The sequence below is a fragment of the Lygodium microphyllum genome, chromosome 20, assembly GCF_053477565.2.
Source record: "Lygodium microphyllum isolate KBCC chromosome 20, Lygodium_microphyllum_v1.1.10, whole genome shotgun sequence".
Classification (NCBI taxonomy): Eukaryota; Viridiplantae; Streptophyta; class Polypodiopsida; order Schizaeales; family Lygodiaceae; genus Lygodium; species Lygodium microphyllum.
Genome location: NC_141154.1, coordinates 89,259,487 through 89,280,215, shown reverse-complemented (window position 1 = coordinate 89,280,215; position 20,729 = coordinate 89,259,487). Strand labels below are relative to the sequence as shown.

Sequence of the window (20,729 nt, the reverse complement as noted above, 5' to 3'; positions counted from 1 at the left end):
ATGACTGTGTCACTCACATATGAGCATCATACATGCACTATTTGTTGCATTCGGTGTCATAACTGCATACATGATTACATGTGATGCCTCAATGGAAGAGAATGTGAATCGCTTTTGTATGTTGCACCATGCCTCCATGGAGACGTGGCTCGCCAAGTAACAGATTCCAAGGCAAGATCGAGAGGAAGCGTGAGCTGAATTCCGACGCAGTACGCGTCACCGACCGATTCGATATCTCGAAGGCATGGAGGAGATGCCGCGGTTTATGTCAACACAATGGTTGCATGGAGCCTTGACCACAGCATCCAGCGAAGGGACAGAGGTCTCAATGGAGGAGTGGGAGTTCTCGAGGGGATGTAGTCCAAAGGTAATGAGGGGTTTAGAATGTGTCGTATCTAAATTTGCTTGCTACATCTAATTATGGTATTTCAATGTGCAGTACAAAATATATAGTGCAGCGTGGTCGCGGGGACGGCATTTTCGGATGGAGCGTATTGATAAAATCCGCTCCACAATGGACTATGGTGTCATGGCAAGGTTTGAGCAAGAGAGCCGGCGACGAGCAACGGATCCGAACACGGTTGTGGATGAGATGGAGTATTTTGGGAACTTGCAAAGTATTATTACGGTGGATTACCGTAGCTTCTCCATGATACTATTCGATGTGCAGTGGTTCAAAGTGGTACTTGGAGGAGCTGGAGCAACAGTTCGACGAGGTCCATCTGGATTTCTCGAAATAGATTCCGAAAAAAAATGGACGGATTTGCACGACACCTTTGTGTTGCCGGCCCATTGTGAACAGGTACACATAGTCATTTGCTTGCTAATTGTAATACGACATGGCTTATGTCACAATGGTTTGAACTCGCTTTGTAAGTGTTTGTGAACAAGTAATCTTCTATCCAAACCCTCGACAACCTCGATGGTGGTATGTTATACCTTCAACTCCTCGAGGTGCGAGAGTATATGATCAAAGCGATGTTCCAGGCATAGATGAAGAAAATATGCAAATAGAGGGATCGATATTACAAGGGGTGGAGGCCACCGCAAGCTTGGAGCCCGCATCGGCTAACAATGATGGAAATACAGAAGTCGTAGAATTTTTTGAGAATGAGGCAGACTCGTTCTTTTGTGGTGACATGTCTATCGACCTTCCAGTGTATGCAGAGTTGTGTCAGGAGATTAACATGGGACCATAGAATACTTCATTCTTGGAGAATTGTATTACTCAATTCGTTGTTTAGATCTTCCATAAAGGTAGATAAGATATGCATTTTAAGAGGGATTTTTCAAAAATGATTTATATTAATGTGCTTTGTATAGTTTAAATTGATTATTCTAACATCATTTTTTATCTGTGCAAGTATCGACATTTTCAGGATGAGTCGAGGGATGAGCGATGAGGAGTTTCAGGACATGATGGCACGCATGTCTCCAGATCAGCTTGCGAGATTCAGAGAGATGGCAAATCAGGAGCTGTCTCGTTCTTCGTCAGGGCACTCTGCTAGATCAGCTTCAGCTAGATCAGCTTCAGCACGATCAGATGCTTCAGCTTCGAGCAGACGATCTCGACACTCGCGATATGGGCCAGAGGGAGGGACTGCGACTGTAGGAGGATCAGGGGGGTGCTGCTGTGGAGACATGGATGTGGTGTCTCCGTCTCATCGTTCAGCTGGAGCTGCGTCACCTCCAGGATTTGTCACACCTGTGGGGACGTCCACTCCAGTTACTCTGGCTTTTGCGCAGCCGTCGGAAGATGGCACGCCTTTTGATGGCACTCCTTTTGGTGGCACCCCTTTGAGTGGCACTCCGGGAGAGGGTACCCCCGTCGGTACACCGGATGTACAGGGGTCTCCTGGATATGCCCAGGAGCGTGGACGGAGATGGGAGAGGGCCCATCTTAGGCATACTCCTAGGGGTTATGGATACCTAGTGGATAGTAGGTCAGGAAGCCATCATCATGAACGATGAGGGGAGGAGGGTGATGGATCGCATGAGGGAGTTGTGCTAACAAGTTTTTCGACACAATGTCCTGGATCATTGGAGGAACATATCGGAGGGGAGCAAGGACTACATAGTAGCATCCTTGCACGAGGAGTTCCCGGTGCCAGCCATAGTAGATAGATTCTCTAAGGGCTGGATGATTTGTTTTCTTTGCAGCACTCCGTTACAAATCGCAATCCGCAAGGCCTTGAGACTCAATATGCAGAGAGGCATGGTCTCAGGGCATTGATCGACCGATTGTATAGACGCGGCGGCCCTGTAAGTCACTCATCTTTCTTGTCCGTAGTTACCATGAGATATTTGAATGCATTATTATATGGTGGATTGATATGTTGTTTCTTTTTCTGCAGAATCCGTTTGATGCTCCTTTGCAGCAGGACGAGCTTTCGGGGGACGAGGATTTGTAGCTCGCCCTTGGATCCTTAGAGCTCACACACCTTTAGTTCTTAGTCGCCTGATCTATGTAGACATTTTCTATGTGTTAGTGATATCGTTTCATGATTGTACCAATCGCATTTTATGCGATCATGTATTTATTTCATGTATCAGTGCTATGATTTCAGTATACATTCTTTTTGTTTGCAAATGCTTTGTATGCAGTAGTGTAGAAACTATTTTGTATGGGTCTCATACAGCACACAGTGCTATATGTGGCAGGGCTTGCTGCCCTACCACAAATTTTTTTTTCTCTGTTACCGTCGCTATTTGCGTCGCAAATTTAACTGCTCGCATCGCTATTGGCGTCGCTATAAGCATCGCAAATTCCCTGTAACCGTCACTATATGCGTCGCTATATAGCGACGGTTCTATGGCGTCGTCAATAACGACGCTTTTTGCGACGACGGGGGCAAATTTTGTTGTTTGTATTTTCGTCGCTTTAAACGTCGCTATAAGGTCTATATCTTGTAGTGTAAATTGTCTTTTTGATGGCTAAACATTCAAAGATCCACCAATTTTAGCAAATGCAACTATGTAAAATCAATATAATAAAGTGCATTAGTGATAAGATATTCTAAAACATGAGCTCCATGTTTATTGTAATGTAGACCATAAAAAAGACTACCTTAAAGTACACTTTGTGGTAATGGCACCCTTGTTCTCATGTCTTCTTGTTGTGTACTTTGTGTCAAAAGATCAAGGAGGATACCGTATAACTTGAAACAAAATTTTCAGATATTTGAAACAATTTCAAACTAGAGTTGCTAAAGATATTGAAAAGAACATTAACATGGCAATAAAAGTGCTCATAAAAAGTTTCTTGAGTTAACATAGTGAATGGGTTATCCATCTTTCACTAGAATGAAGAAAATACATTGAATCTTGCACATCTACTTCTTGCTCTCACACAATTTCTCGTATCTAAAATAGTTGAGAATGTAACCTATTTGAATAGGAATGTACAAATAGAATATGGAATGTTGTTGTAGCTCTTGGTAGGATAATTCTTGGGATGGGGGTATTGCCTTAAAAAGTTAGGTAGGACACAACAATACCTGAGAAATGAGAATTCTTTCATTGTCCCTTTGAGTTTGCCTTAGTTAAGACATGCAAGTCTTTTGATCTTATCAAAATAATGAAGTGTGGCTAACACTTCCTAAAAAATTAAGAATATGCACTTTACATATGAGCCCTCCTAACCTTACAAACTTGGTGGTTCGTGGCTGACTTCATCATCTTCGTGGTGCTATGGCACCCTTGTTCCCTTGTGTCTGTGTCTTCTTCAATAAGATGTCTTTCTGTGGTCATCTAGTTGTGGTTGTGGCTAGGGCCTGATGGCGGAACGAGGTAATGCGGCATGCGATGGAAAAGGGTGCCACGGTGGGCAGCCATTCTCAGGGCCGGTTGAAGCAAGTTGATGCGGAGGGAGTGGGAAGAAGCAAGGAGAGACTCCTTACCATCGACAACCTCAACATTGCCAACACCATCATCCGGGGCGTCATGATCATGGTCATGGCCATGGCCATAATTATATTCATGCATGATCAAGGGATGATCAATGAGCATCCGAGAGTTAGAATATGCAGAGGAGGTATGTGGGGGGGATTCCAACCCCCCATACATTACATTGGGCCGTCTATTGTCGATTGGGGTGTTGAAGATGACTTCACGGGGTCCGCCGTCTTGACGTTGCGTGGTAGGGGGGTTGCAGATGATGGGCTTTGCTGAGGTGGAGCCTGGAGCGGAGAGGAAGCCATGATCACGATCAGGGCTAGGGATTGCCTGTGAAGCTGAGGGTGCACGATCATGATGAGGATGGTGCTGAAGGTGGTAGAAGGCGGACCCGATTAGTCTTGCTGAGCAAATCTGAGGCGAGATGCAAAGCAAGAGGGCGGCCAAGATTAGCCAGGACGCGCGCCTGCTGATCATAGCCAAGCTTGCCAACTGCGTGTACGTCTCTGAGAGGGAGAGGGCGAGGACGAGGGCGAGGGAGGGAGAGGGAGAGGGAGAGGGAGAGGGGGCGAGGGAGGGATGAGGGAGGCGAGAGGGCTATGACGGAGGAAGAAAGAGCAACTGACATAGATATAAGATACGCGAGAGAGAGAGAGAGAGACAGACAGACAGAGAGAGATACGGCGGCCTTTTTTGACTTTGTATTGCTGTGTTTTAATGCACGTCGTTGAGGTGAGCGTGTGTGAATGACGGATGCAGTGCTTTTAGTCAAGCCCTCCTGCTTTCCATGCAGATTTGCCTTTGCTTTTGGGGTTGCATCTTTCCAAGCGTGATGTCGGCACACCCCTCATCTTGTCTCCTCCGTTTGTTTGCCATTCCCATGACCCTTCCTTCCCCATCATGTGTCCTAGGATTGAATGTTGCTAGCAGAATGTTGTGTACAGTGCCAGTTCTTTCCATACCTTGAGATTCAATCTCAAGGTATGGAAAGAATCTCACTCCACCATCCACCATTTCTTTGGATCTCTTGTTCCAACTTGAGATTGAATCTCATCCCTTGTTCCAACAGCATCTATTCTAAGACATGATTGACATCAAGCAAAAGTTTTGTTATTACACTATTCCTAAGGGTTAAGCTTATGCCCTACTGGGCTTCCCCACTAAAAGCTACAGATTTTATAGAACCAATGTTAATTAAATAATAATATTAGTTGTTCACTCTAAGACAAGGACAACTATAATTGATATTGCTGCTAAAATGTATCTATCTTGAGTCTCCAGTTTAAGTGATAGACCCTAGCTATGCTTGATTATAGCCAAAACAAATAACATGATGGGGATTAATAATAGAAGCTATGTCATTCAACTATGTTGAACCATAGGGCTAAAGTGATACCATGATATGCAATATTCTTCTTGCTATCCCCAAAAGGTAGTCAAGAGAATTGATAGAACATATTGTAATTTCATTGTCTATATCTCATATTTATTTAAAAAGAGACAATGGTATAACAAACAAATTTGTTGGAACTTGGACTTTTCAAGTCTAGATCGTCAACCTTCAAACTTAATTCTCACAGAACCTGAGCTTTGACAAAAGGAACCCTCAAGAAACTACATAGACACCCAAAAGAACTTTAGTGGTAGATATGTTAGTCTTAGTAAACATACTTTAGTCATTATCCATGTGTGAAGTGTGATGCGATCAACTTTGATTTATTGCTATTAGGTTATATGAACTTACTTATCTATCTTGGTGAAGGATTATGATGTGTGTATATTAACTAAAGTCATTTTTATAGTCTTACTTTCATAATGCTTGCATGTAGGATGCTTTTATTTTCTTCACTTGCACAACTGTATTCTAAATAAAATAGCACCTACCTACTTACTTTATGAGATTGTATACATAAGACGCTTCCATTTTCTTCACATAAAAGGTGGCCTCATATTTCTATTTTCTTGATATGCAAAGGGTTTCTTTACAAATTATTTTTCTCAATAATAAGCATGTCAACATTGTGTGCTTGACTTGTGTAATGGGGCATTTTACCAACTAGTATAGTCAAGGATAAGGAGAATCTATTATAATCATTACACTCTAAACATTGAACCACACATTCTAACTTTAATAACAAGATATTAATGAATGTGGGATGTCTTATTTGTCCAACAAACATACATTGCTATGAACATTTTATACAATAAAATTCATGTTTTGAACCCTTGGAACCATTGGAACCATTGCTACTACATTGCATTAACTATAGATTCACATCATTATAGAAATAATTATTCCTAAACAAATTAGCTACAAAGACATAAATTAACAATGTTGTGATAATGATTAATGATGAGAAGGAGGAAATGTTGGAGAATTTTTGGAAATATACAAGTCAAAATGTTGACAAGCATTTAGTGGGAAGATCAAATTAAGGATGGCTATGAGTCATTCACCTACAAATGGGATTGAGGATGGGGGAAAACTAACCATAATAATGAACAAAAAGGTAGTGTAATTGATGGGCCATAAACAAATTCAATCATTTTATAAAAATAAATAAAATAAATAGTGTTTAAAATGATAGGCCATTCATCCTAATATACACAAAATTTGAGAATATTACGATCATATTATAAACGGTAAGTTACAATATTAATAAATGGGATATTAAGTACATTTTTACATACTTTACTTACAAAATCAGAGAAGAGTGAGCACATGAGACCTAGATATTAAAAAGGGACGATACATTTAGTCCTTTCTTCCATTTTATTGCTAGGAAGTGCTATTATTGATAGAGGGACGATTACCTAAAATGGTTCTCCTCTATACATCAATGCACTTCCCCAAGTTGAAGATAGCCTTATATAGTCCTCCCTTGGGCAAAAAGCCCATAGAAATCTTGGTCCATTTCAAATGTGACACTTGGTTTTGTACATTTGAATGGTACTATCAATGGAGGTGATTTTGTAATATAAACATTACCTAGCACTAATATTTATGTGTTTTAGGAGTTATTGCACATACTCCTTTTTAATTAAATACTTACAGAGTATCAATTTCACTTAGTTACTATTTTAAACTATTATTATTATTATTATTATTTTATTTAAATATATAAAATTAAATTATTTTATTTAGTATCACACTAATTAAATAGTGTTTATACTAGTGTTTTATTTTGTTAATTCTCAGCCTAATTTTCTTTGTGCTTAGGTTCAATTAATGTGTAAAGATTTGCGAAATTGAGCTAAGTGTTTAGCCCATTCTCAACTCTTTTATGAATGTTTATGGTTTATGTTAGTTAGAATTATTTATTTTCATGGAATATTTATTGTATTATTTTTACATTTGTGAACCCAATTAGTTATTAAATTTTCACATGAAGATTTTACACCTTAGCTTGATAAACAAGTATGTTATAATATCATTCTTTTTATTTATTTCTTGGATAGAAGTGTCGCTCATCCAAGAACTATGTGATTAAGGCTCTCCTCATTATGTTTCTTTGCATATACATGAAGAGAGAAATACTAATTTTAAGTTTCAAACACTATTCATGAATAGTAGTTAATGTCCAATTTCTCCAATCTTGGTAACAAAGCAAGGCTATGCTATAATCTTCTAGTTACCAACCTACTACATGAAGATGAGTACCCTTGATCACTCAACTCTATGCTATCAATTCTCACTTTGTCTTTATCATCATATAGAGTAGGGTGAAAGCATACATAGATGGCCTAGAAAATATTGTCCATAACATAGCTCTTTTTGATACTTAAATGTAGTTGTTTGAAAGTACTTATAATCTCAAAAAAAGATTCTCAATAGTTAAATCTAGTAAAAATTTAAATCTCGCAACTTAAACCTAAAAAATAGTTGTTTCTTCATTAATGAAATGGAAAATGGAGAGAGAGGTTGATGCCAGGAGGTATATTCCACGGTGGATTCCGTGCCACGGTGGATTTCGTGACGTTTTACGATAGATTCCGTAAACTTTTATTACTGGGGCTCATACACAAAGTGGATTCTTTGTGCAAGAAGTCGATGGGGATGCCTATCCTTTTCGGGTGTTTTGTTAATTTTATGTGTACATGGGTGATTCCATAGCAGGTGAAACCGCAAAATACATATTTAAATTAATAAATGTTTATGAGTTTAGAGTGCGCACTCGTGATAAATTAAGGTTAGGATTGATTTCTAGCCAATTTATTTATGTAGCTGAAGACTACTAGGTATTCACTTTTGTCGGTTTAATTGTAGTATTTTACTAACGATTGTGAATGCTTCAGTTGATGTGTAGAGATAGCAGCGGTGGTAGTGGAAAGCATTGGAGGATAGCATGTATTCAAATTTATCGTCAATATTTTGATGGGCGCATACCTTAGGCATGGCGCCTATATTTTGTCGTGCTTATTTATCAAGGCGCTTGATATTTATTTATTATTTTTGTATCCGCATGGGCGCACGATTTAGATATTGGTATTTGGACATTGTATTTGGGTATGCCTGACTTCTTGGGCGCCCATTAGCTTTAATTCTATTTGGCACAAAAGCAAACTCAAAAGCTAAAGCATGCTATTTTGTAATTTGGGCTATTATTTGAGCTTGAAGATGATTAATATATGAAATACATGCTTTGTGGAGCACTCACACAAGGTATGGGGGGAGATTGCACTCAATTGGTTTCTTGTTCATGTCGTGCAAGCTTTCTACATTGATTTGTGTGCAAAAAGTAGAGTTCTTTTGTTCTTGGGGACCTTCTGACGCTCACTACATGCGCTTACGGCATCCAATTTGTGCACCAGTGGTATTAGAGCGAAGCTGAGATCGAGAGCTTCCAATCGCTTACCATCTTGCACGAAGGCGGAGCTCCTGGAACGATCGAGCTCTACAGTCAGTTTCATCGCGAACGGTCGATACCCGTGTGTTCTTGGCAGTCAAGAACCCCCTTCTGCACTCTCTGATCGCGAAGGACCAGCCTGTGGAGGCGGAGGACCACGTAGACATCTCCTTCTTCAAGTCGTTTACAAACAGACTAACATTAAGCTTCCATAGCTCAAAAGTTTAAAAGCTTTAAATCAAAGCTTAGCAAGCTTAGTAATAAGCTTTTAAAAAAGCTTCAATCAACAAAACTGACGATCGGCAGCAAGAGGACGTTCTGGACGGCGCCGATTTCGTTGACGACATCCTCAAATACACGAAATTCAGCTTCTTTACTTAAGCTCTTAAGTCCTCTAAGTCACCAAGTTAATTTACTTCTGCAAGCCACCTAAGTCCATAAAGGTCAATCAAGTCATCTCCAACCACTCCCATAAAGACAGTTCACATGCAGAAGCACAGAATCCGTTTATTGCTCTCTGGTAGACTCTGTTCACACCTGCAGACTTACTGAACCAATTTTAGCAAGAACAGAAGGTCATACGCAGTTCATACACAGCTTCTACAAAGACAACGAATACCGCATACGCAAAGGACAAAGATCATAAAAGCCAAACAAAAATTTACAAGCCTTGTATACCCGACTTTGAGCTACGCTCATCCCTCTAATCAGATTTCGAGAGTGTGAGGTCTTTTGGATTTTACAGGATGACCAATCCAAACATGGACGATCTTATGGGCTGAAGGTGATTTACCCGAACCAACGATGGAGCAAAAGTTGGATTTGATTATGATGCAGCTCGATGAAGAACGAAGGGCCCGACAAGCTTTGCAAGCTCAATTGGCCAATTTGCAACGATCTACCACTGACAAAGATGGATTGCAACCCGAAGATCTTATACGACACACCATCGATGCGACACTTGAAGCCCAATCCATCTGCAAAGAAACAAAGATAAGTAAAAGAAACTTCAAATTTCATACTTTCAATGGATCACAAGATGGAAAGACTGTACTTGCATTTATCAGTCAATTTGATGATTACTTCCATGAAGAAACATATGTTGAGAAAGACAAAATTAAATGTGTCACTAATCATTTAGTCGATCGAGCATCTTTATGGTGGACTGTGGTAAGAGCATTGATTGTCCAACTACCTGGGAGACTTTCCAAAAGAAGTTTTTGCAGAATTTCCTTCCTCCTCAATTCCATGAAAAAAGCCATAAAGCCATGGGATCTTCTATAGCAAAGAGATCGCGAACCTATTTCCCAATATGCTGAACATTTTTGGAATGCCCTACTGCAACTACGCATGCTCGAAGATGTACTTGAAACGACTCACAAATGCAAGTTTATGTTTCGCCTACTTGGACATTATTATGCTGAAGTCAATATGTTCAAGCCTACAACCCTTGAAGATGCAATTTCTTTGGCTCATGACACTGAAGAAAAGATTCGTGGAAGAGACAAGCGACCACAACAATTTCAAACTAATGGTAACTATGGTTCCAAACAATTCAATTCAAATTTTCGAAGATTCAATCAAAGTCGTTTTCTTCCATCTTCATTCCGTAAGTCTTGGACACGACCACCTGCTTTTCCCATCAAACACCAATCCAAACCCTAAGCCATCCTCACAGCCAGATCCCAATATTTCTAGACTTCCTGCCATTACCAACAATGTATCTAAAGCCAAACCTATAGTTTGTTACAAATGCCATCAACCTGGACATCTAGTAGCCAATTGCCAATCGAAAAAGCCACCTGTCCATATCAATTATCTTGGAGCAATGGAAGTTGAAGAACGTGAGGAAATTCCTGACGTTACGGAAGATGATGACGACATTGGTACTACTTCGGATACTTTGCCAGGTATGCTAACTCCACATTCTTTGTTGACAATGAAATGTTTAGTGCATGGTAAAGAAAATACTATTTTGCATGATGATGGTAGCACACATGATTTTATTTCTACAAAGTTAGTTAAAGAATTGAATTTACAAACTGTTTCTACACATTATCACATTAAAGCTGCATTCCTAGGCATGAGATATAATGGAACACAAGAGGTGCATAATTTAGAAATTAAAATTGGTGAATATACTGAACGAAGAAATTTCCTAGTTGTACCTTTGCAGTCTAGTGACATTATCTTAGGAATGCCTTGGCGTCACCAATACAATCCTAACATAGATTATTCTACACATTCAATTAAAATTTATTTCCAAGGAAAGCAAATTACATTGCATTGTATGCACACCTCCAATAATTTTCCAATGCTTACTCATACTCAAGCTAAACGTACATTATGTAAAAGTAGCAAATCTTATTTAATATGGGTAAATGAACTTCAAGCTAAAGAAAAACAAATGCATCCTAGGCATACACAATTTCTTACTCAATTTCAAGATTGTTTTGCTAATGATTTACCACCTGGACTACCACCTTCACGACTTGAAGATCACAAAATAGATTGAATTCATGGTACACAACCACCATGTAAAGCACCATATAGGCATAACCAAATTGAACAGAAAGAAATTCAAAATCAAATAGAAGTATTGCTTAACACAAGATTAATTAGACCTAGTAGTTCTCCATTTGGTGCACTTGTCTTATTAGCAAAGAATAATAATAATACTTATCGCAAGTGCATTGATTATTGTGCCCTAAATAAAATTACTGTTAAGAATAGATATCCAATTCCTAGGGTAGATGATCTTATGGATAAACTACAAGGTTCTGCCATATTCAGTAAGATAGATCTTAAATCAAGTTATTATCAAGTAAGATTGGATAAATCTGATATATTCAAAACTGCATTTAGAACACAATTTGGACACTATGAGTTTCTAGTGATGCCTTTCGGTCTAACTAATGCACCAACTATATTTAGTCGAATGATGAATTGCATATTTCTGAAATATCAGCATTGTGTCATAGTATTCTTTGATGATATATTAGTATTCAGTAAAAATGAGAATGAGAATTATGAACATCTGTCTTTAGGTTTCAAGTTGTTAAAAGATAATCAACTGTATGCTAATCCAGAAAAGAGTGAATTCTTTCAAATAGAAATTGAATATCTAGGACATATTGTTTCATCACAAGGTATTAAAGTTGACTCTAAAAAGATAGAAGCAATTTTAAATTGGCCCATACCCAAAAATGTGCACGAGTTATGTTCTTTTCTAGGTCTTGCTAGTTTTTACAGAAATTTTGTGCGAAATTTCTCATTACTTGCATTACCTTTGGCTAGACTTTTAAAGAAAGGTATTGTTTATAACTGGTCTGACAATCAACAAAAATCCTTTTATTTATTGAAACATGCATTAACCCATGCTCCTGTATTACAACTACTTGACTTCAATAGACCATTCTTTTTAGTAGTTACTGATGCTAGTGGATCTGGAATAGGAGCCGTCCTTATGCAAGATAATCATCCCATAGCCTACTCTAGCTGTAAACTGAAACCATCCGAACTTAAATATTCTACCTGTGATAAAGAATTGCTAGCTGTAGTACAAGCCTTATATCAATGGAAACATTACTTAATGGGATCTAAATTTATGATCAAAACTGACCAACAAAGCATTAGACATCTCCTTAGTCAACCCCATGACCGACATATTAAATGGGCATCTTTCATTCAAAGTTTTCATCCCCTTATCCAATATCAACGAGGAAAAGAGAATGTTGTAGCCGACGCTTTGAGTAGAAGACCAACAATTCATAATATTTCTGTCATATCATTTGATTCCCTTATCCCTATGAAAGATATTTATCATCAGGATATTACTTTTCAAGCTGATTGGAATAAAATAGTTGCAAATAATTGGATTCCTATTGATTCACTATCTTACAATAATGGATTCATGTTTTATGAAAAAAGATTATGTATGACAGTTCCATTTAGATCATTTGTTTTGCATGAAATTCATTGTCCTCCATATCAAGGTCATAGAGGTATTATATCTACTTTGCGTACATTGACTGAAGATTTTTATTGGCCACATATAGACACTGATGTATCTAACTTTGTATCTGAATGTTTAGTTTGTCAACGAGTTAAAAGACACCATGGTAAACAATATGGTTTACTAATGCCACTATCTATTCCATCACGACCATAGGAGCAGATTTCAATGGACTTTATTATTGGTTTACCTAACACTAAAGCTAACCATGATATGATTTGGAATGTTGTAGACAGGTTTAGCAAACAAGCATATTTCATTCCATGCAAGAAAACTTTAACTGCATCTCAAGCTGCTCAATTGTTTTTGAAAACTCTGTTTACTAACCATGGTTTACCAAAAGTTATTATTTCTGATCGTGATTCTAGATTCTGTAATAATTTTTGGATTACTTTGTTTGCTAACTGGAGCCCCAAGAGGAACACCAAGGAAAAGGGAATTCTCTTGCAAGAAAATCTATCTTGTAACATCAACAAGCTTGTTTTTCATATTTCATATGATCACAACGGAGAAAAGAACACCAGGCACAACAAATCTTCATGCAGCATCATGTAAATCTCCCACGGTTTTTAATAGAATCAATCATATTCTTCAACATCTTCACAAAATCCATCAATAGACCAAAGAAAGCAAAGAAGTACACCATCTTTGAATGGAAAATACATCACATAGTATTCATCTTCAATATCTTCATAGTCTTCTCTCTCAATCTCTCATATACAATCACTCTGTTTTAGTAAAATTGGCTATCTCTGACTCTCTCTCTCACACACCATCAATAATACATCATATCCTCACTACAATCTCTCAAAATTACTCTCAATAATCACTCTTAGGTCGTGGATACCCCTCCCAAGAGGTATGTCTGATATGAAAGGTCACCAGAGCCACTACAGTGTCTCTTCATAGCTCACTACTGTCACTTCACTCTAGTCTTCACTTGAGTCTTCAGCAGCTACTTCTTCCACTTCCTCCAGCTCTTTTGCACTTGTATTCACCTCTTTCCAAGGCTAGAAAACTTTCCTCAAAATCACACATACATTCCACAGAACACTTACAGAACAGTCTACATAACAGTACCAGAACAGTTACAGTACAGAAGTAGAACAGAAGCAGAACAGAACAGAAGCTCTACAGAAGACCTACAGAAGGTTACAGAAGGTCATCAAAACCTCATAACTCACTCTCAAACCATTTCAAACTCTCACAAACCATTCACTAAACTTTCACAATATCTCATTCTTCATCAATCAATACTCCATCCCTCCTTACAGAAGACAATCAGAACAAAACAGACCAAAACAGAACAAAACAGAAGGTATACAGAACCTATCAGAACCTATCAGAACATCACAGAACCATCAACAAACATCATGATCTTCCAAAACACAATCAATATCATCCAAAACACTCTCAAACCACTTCCTAATCAATCAATCATCCCATAAAATCAACCATTCAGCTCTAAAAAACAACAAAAATCAGCCAAAAAACAAGTCATTTCAACACTCAACATATCCCCACACTTAATAAGGAAGCGTCCTCGCGACCCAGGAAAAAGGGAATACAAGTTTATTTAAAAGCTTCACGTTGATCTTCATTATCTTCTCACAAAGAATCCATCTACCACGACCCCATCTTATAACCTGTTTCTGATATAAAAATACAAAGAAAGGAAAACCTTTTATACATTAACACCTCTTATCAAACTAAAAATCTCCACAAATTTGTAAAGGATATAAGAGTTTGCTTCTTCTTCATCATCGTCATCTTCTTCAACTCTCCAACCACAAACCCATCTCGACAAATCTCCAAAACATAGCTCGTACACAAGATCCAATAGGAAACCACCACCTTCGTTTGACATAAATGAACTCACAACACTAATACACAACACAACCATCTGAATGACTTCTTCAAAAAGAAGAGTTTTGGCATTAAAAAGCTTGCACCATACATTGGAAAGGCATCAATGAAGATGATCCCTCTTAAAAGATTGATGTTGTCGGAATCGATCCATAGATAAGGATTCATCTACAAAGTTTTTAGGAGGATTTTGAAAAAATTGGAGACAACACATCCTTTCCAATAGGACCAAGTATCTGCTAGGCAAACAGAGGGCATGAAAATACAGTATCTCCAACTGTTGGGAATCAATGCTAACATTGACATTCATGCACAACTTTGGAATAGGCTTTGAATCAGTATGGGAATGCCTATGCATATACGCCAGGTACCAAGCAAAGTGAGCAGTTAATCTCACTGAGGGATCTGCAGACTGTGAATATTGTTGGGCAAAATGAACATAGTTTTGATAAGCTTGACTGGAAACTGTCCATTCCCCTGGAATTACTGGCCAATTAATCTGCGGTCCTGTAAGGCAATCATCCGAACTCCATCCCCTTCTTCTGGAAATCTGAGTATCAAAACCGTCACAGTCACTAACCAACTGAGGTGGTTGAGATATGGAAGTGTTAGGAGAGGGTAATGGAATAAGGGAAAGTGGATGTAGGGAAGGATAGGAAAAATCATAAAAGGAAGAAAAGGTTAAAGAAGGAGTGGCAGAAATTTGTAAGGAATCACTAAGGAAAGGTGTTAATTGATAAATAGGAAGTGTGGAGGGTACATTAATGAGGGGTGAAGGACAGGGTGGAGAAGGGGAAAATACCCTATCCTCAATAAAGGAACAGTAAGTGAAAATAGGAATTTGAGGGAAATTTGAAGGTTGGAAAAGAAGTGGTAAAATTACCGTGGAATTTGTTTGACAAAGGGAAAAATATATAGCATAACGGTGAGCCAATTGTTGATAATAAAGGAGAGTAGGAACAGAAGGTCCCAAGAGAGATCGTCTATGATAGGCATCAAAGAAAGTAGCATCAAATGGATTATGTTTGGAAAGATAGGTTAAGAGATCCATCCTCAGTTGGTTAGTACTCTGGGCAAAGGTAGGAGCTGTGTTTTGTCTTTGATTGAGGACCACTGAATCAATCATGGGATGCCACGAACTATCCTGACAATCAGCCACTTTGGAGGAATAACTCTGAAACATATCAGCTATGCGCAACTCCAAATGATTGACATATAGAACAGCCTGTAAGACCACATCCCCCACATACCATGCCATATCTACCTCATCTGGAATTAACAAATCTCCTCGGAGATACATGTATGACATCAGCATGGTGTCTGGCGTGACAGAATCTTCAAAGAGCATTCTGACTACCTCGGTCAACAACTCAGCAGACCAAGCCCCACTCCAGCCATCCTCTGGAAAAGGTAAATCCATCGTGGAAAGCTTCATATAGAAGACCAACTTCTGCAAGTGGTAGTGGACAAAGAAAGAATGGTCAGGTAAGACATATTCCTAAAATTGTTCAAAGGTAGACCATAACAAGTCCATTCTGGACTGCAATCTTTCCACTTTGTCTTGGAATAGAGGGCACAAAGTAGCCTGTCTCTGTAGGGCAGCCAAGTCCTGCTGTGAAAGAGAGGGAATTAATGGAACAGGAGGGCTTGGAGGAACAGAGCGGGACTTTGCAAGCTGCTCTTGCAACTGCTGGATTTGGGAGGCTTGGTTGGCCACTGTGTCATTAGCCATCTATAAAGCTGAAAGCTTGTCATCTAAAAGAACTTGGAATTCTTTCGCTTCACTGGACATCCTCTCCTTCTCTGCTGAAAGGTTAGTAACCTGTGACTGAGCCTCGAATAACTGGGTTTTCAATGAAGAAATCTCATCGCTTTGAGTGGCAACCAGTTGGGTTTGCTGTTCCATTTGCTTAAATAGATCTGCTAGGGTATCCTTAGCAGATGCTAACTCGGATGTTGCCTTATGCAACTGGTCTTTGGACTGTATGAGCTCCTCATAGAAAGATGCGTACAGCTGCTGAACACAGGCTGTCACTGACAACTCAATGGAACTTTGAATATCCTTGCAGAGGAAAGGAATGGCATCTCCTGAGACGAGACTGTTCAGGGAAGGAACGGAGATCTCCAAGGATCCTTCTCTATGTGCCCTAAATAGGTTATTGCAAGTGAGATACCCAGGGAGTTCACTTCCAGAAGTAGCAGGGATAGACACTGAGGGAAGTACAGCAGGGGCTTTGTCCGCTACCCTCTTCAAGTGTTTGCACTGGATGACCAGGGGAGGCGGAGAATCATCATCCTCAATGTCAATAGGTGCTGACTCTTCTGAAGGTGGAGGAGGAGGTACTGGATCTGATGGAGGAGGTGGAGGTACAGTCTTCTGTAAACCTGAATAGGTCAAGAAGGCAGACAAATAGGATCCGTAGGTAACATTGGTAACAGTACCCCTCGTGACTTTAACAAAATGCTGATCCATCTTAGTAAGGAGGTATGTGCTCCAATCAATGGCAACTCCTTTTAGCACCATCCTGGAAGCCGTGAAAAGCTCTTTGGACAAATAGTGGGATGGCGTTTTGGCAGGCATGAACCTGTCCTGAAGGAACTGGCACATCGTCTTCCAGACGGGATCAGTGATCATAGAAAACGAAACTCCTGAAGAGTTTATCACTTTCTTAACATCAAGGACTTCCCTTGTCTGCTTCTGCAACAGCTTGAGAATCTCTTCAGTAGAGAAGAGCTGTCGAGTGGTTACAAAAGGTTCTCCTTTGAAGGGTAAGGACAGAGCCTTCCCTAAGCCTCGAGACGTCAATGTCATAGACATGCCTTGGACTACTCCTGTCTTCTTGCTGTAAGAGGCCAGGAACTCATCACATATGGACGGATCCTCTGGAAGTAATGGAAAAGGAGTGGCCACAAAAGCAGCAAGTCCTGCCTTCGTGAGGGGCTCAAAAGTAAGTAGGGACGAGTAATCCCTACTAACTAGTGGGACGTACTGGATAGGGGGATGAGCATGAGAAGGCGCCATTCAGATGGTTACACACACACCACAAACACAGACAATCAAGGTGAATGCCTGCAAAGCAACAGACAAAAACCAAGGATAAGAGAATTACCAATCAAACGTAACTCGACCTACTAACCCCAAGCAAACCACATCCTAGAAAAAATTTGACATGACCTCGAGACAAATGTGACCGAAAGCTTCATGCGATGCATCAAACAAACACCCTGAACCCCGTATCAGGCAACAAAAGAAAAAAAACTGCATACCGTACCCGTAACCGTAACAAAGATATGAAACCAAAACCATACCATATCCGACACATATCAATACGACATCTATGATAGAACCAAGACTGGACCATGGAAAATAACACTAATGACTGCGTATACCCATCCCACGAAACGGTTTATTAAAAAGGGAATTAAGTGCAGTGAGGGGGGAATTAATTTAATGAAGGGTTGATTTTAATCAATTATTAAAAATGGGTGAATTTTTATTAGGTGATAAACCTTAATAAGAAAACGGCGGTTCCTTATTATAAATTGATTTACCAATTATTAGGTTAAACCGGTGCTTTTATACGATTCCCGGACTTCGATTCCCGACTGGGTCTCTAAATGCAATTCATTGATTATAAATTAAGGTGATGTGGAGCGCTTTTTTGCCAGCGCGTGCTCATGTGACGGCTGGTTTATTTTAATTAAAATTTAAAGTGTCTATTTAGCGCACGTAGCACGTGCTAAGTGAACGGCTGGTTGATTTTATTTTTTTAAAAAAATGTGTGTTTAGCGCGAATGCGCGTGGAAACGGTGGGTGAATTAAAAGGTTTATTTTAACAATTAATTGTGATTAAGGGGGAAAATAAATAAATAAATAAATAACAGAAAATAAATACCTGGAAGGGTGTGTATGAAATGCAGGAATGCGCACGGAAGAGTCCCAGTAAAGGAAAAGCAAAAAGCACTGATGAAACAACAAACAACACCTTAGCAGATGTGTTAAGGTGATTTATGTTGGTTTTTTATTTTTATTTATTTTATTTTATTTTTAGTTGTGATTTTTTATGTTGGAATAAATGGAAAATGAGCAAGGGAGGTGAGGGAAATTTGTTTAAAATGTTTTAGAATTTTTTAGAATTTTTTACAATTTTTAAAATGATTTTTCCATATTTTTTGGCAATTTATGGGTAATTTTAGGAAAGATGGATTTTTCTAAAATTATAGGAAAGGCAATTCCTAGCAGACAAAGGTCCAAAAATTAACAAAAGACAGAAGGAATTTTTAGAAATTTTTTTGAAATTTTTTAAGGGAAAAATTAATGTTGTGATTAATTAAGTCACATTAATCACATTAGTCACATTAGTCACTTAAGTCACATTAGTCAGGTAAGTTAAGCTAATCAGTTAAGTCTACACTACCTAAGTCAGTTAGGTTAAGTCTACCTAAGTCAGTTAGGTTAGTGTTTACCTAAGTCAGTTAAGTCAGTGTTTAACTAGGTTAGTTAAGTTAATGTTTAATAGATTAGTTAAGTGTTAATTAGGTTAGTTAGGTGTTAATTAGGTTAGTTAGGAACCTGAGGAGGAGGTGGGGTAGGAGGTGGAGGGTGGAGGGAGGCGACGACGGTGGAGGTGGGCGAACCGGCGGCGCTGCGGCGGCGAGGTGGCGGCGATGGCGCTGTGGCGGCGAGGTGGCGGCGAACGCGGGCGACCCGGGCGGCGACGGCACTCCGACAGGCGACGGCAGCGGGCGACTGCGCTGCGGCAGGCGACTGACGATCCGGCGGCGACTGACGATCCGGCGGCGAGGCGGAACGCGACGGCGGTCAGTAGGCGGCGGACGCGCGGGCGGCGACGAGGGCGCGGCGGCCAGGCAGAGGCTGGCGAGGAGGCGCAAGGGGGCGCGGGCGTGGCAGGAAGGGAGGGAAGGAAGTCGCTGGGGGAGGAGACAGCGCTGAGCGGGGCAGGAAGGGAGGGAAGGAAGGAGGAGAGGGAAAAGAGAAGGAGTGAGGGAGGGGAAGGAAGACAGCGGGAGGGAGAGGAAGAGGGAGGCGGCAGGAGAGAAGGGAGAGGGAGGAAGTCGTGGAGGGCGATGGAGAAGTGGAGGGAGGAGGGAAGGTGGAGAGGGAGAAGGAAGGAGGGCGATGGAGAAGTGGAGGGAGGAGGGAAGGTGGAAATGGAGGAAGTCGTGGAGGGCGATGGAGGAGTGGAGGGAGGAGGGAAGGTGGAGAGGGAGAAGGAAGGAGGGCGATGGAGGAGTGGAGGGAGGAGGGAAGGTGGAAATGGAGGAAGTCGTGGAGGGCGATGGAGGGCAGGATAGAGAAGGAGATAGAAGAAAGAAGGTGAAGAAGGAGGGAAAAGAGGGAGGCGGGAGAAGGAACGCAGGAGAGAGAGAGAAGGAGAAAGAGAGAGAAAGAAAAGAGAGAGAAGAGAGAGAGAGAGAAAGAAGTTGGTTGAGGGTCGAGGGGGGAAGGGTGTCCGTTGGGTGGGTTTTTTTTTTAAATTTAATTAATTAAATTAATTAATGATGATTTAGTTTTTTCTTTTAAAAAAAATAAAAGGGGGGCAGGGGTAAGGGAGGATGGGCGGGGTCAAGAGGGGACGGATCCCCGTCCCGCGCTCGTGCGCGGGGCGGGGTAAAAAAAAATTTGCCGTGACGGAATTGAAATGACGCGGGGATGACAGTACGGGGTACGCGGACACGACCGGGGCGCGTGAAGACGCGTTAAATCAAAAACGGGTGCGTTCACGCGCAAAACGGGCGCGCGAATAAACGTAAAAATAAAGAAAAATTAATAACTCCCAATCCGGACGTCAAAACGAAATATCGTAAAAACGAAAAGTGGGCAGGACGACAGGGGGGAAACAAGGAAAATACGGGACGGGGGTTCCGGGAAGAGTAAAGGGTAGTTACGTGCAAAAAACACAAAAAACGAACCAAAAACGCAATTTAAAAATTAATACCGAAAGATCCGTGCATCGGAATGAGGTGCAGAAAAAAGGAAAACTAGGCAGAAAGATGTGCCCGACAATCCTATCTTGTCAAAACATAATTCCGACTGAAATAAGACGCATTCACATGGGAAAAACCCAAAAAACAAACCCGAAAAT

At 40.2% G+C, this 20,729-nt stretch overlaps 1 protein-coding gene across 1 annotated transcript; it reads left to right on the top strand.

The window, feature by feature from the left end:
• Window positions 1-244: 244 nt before the first annotated feature.
• LOC148019118 (uncharacterized) lies at window positions 245-3,860 on the top strand. Its single transcript, XM_087701303.1, has 4 exons — window positions 245-367; window positions 440-792; window positions 881-962; window positions 3,771-3,860. The coding sequence occupies exons 1-4, from the start codon at window positions 245-247 to the stop codon at window positions 3,858-3,860; spliced, it is 648 nt and encodes a 215-aa protein (XP_087557429.1).
• The last annotated feature ends 16,869 nt before the right edge of the window (window positions 3,861-20,729 follow it).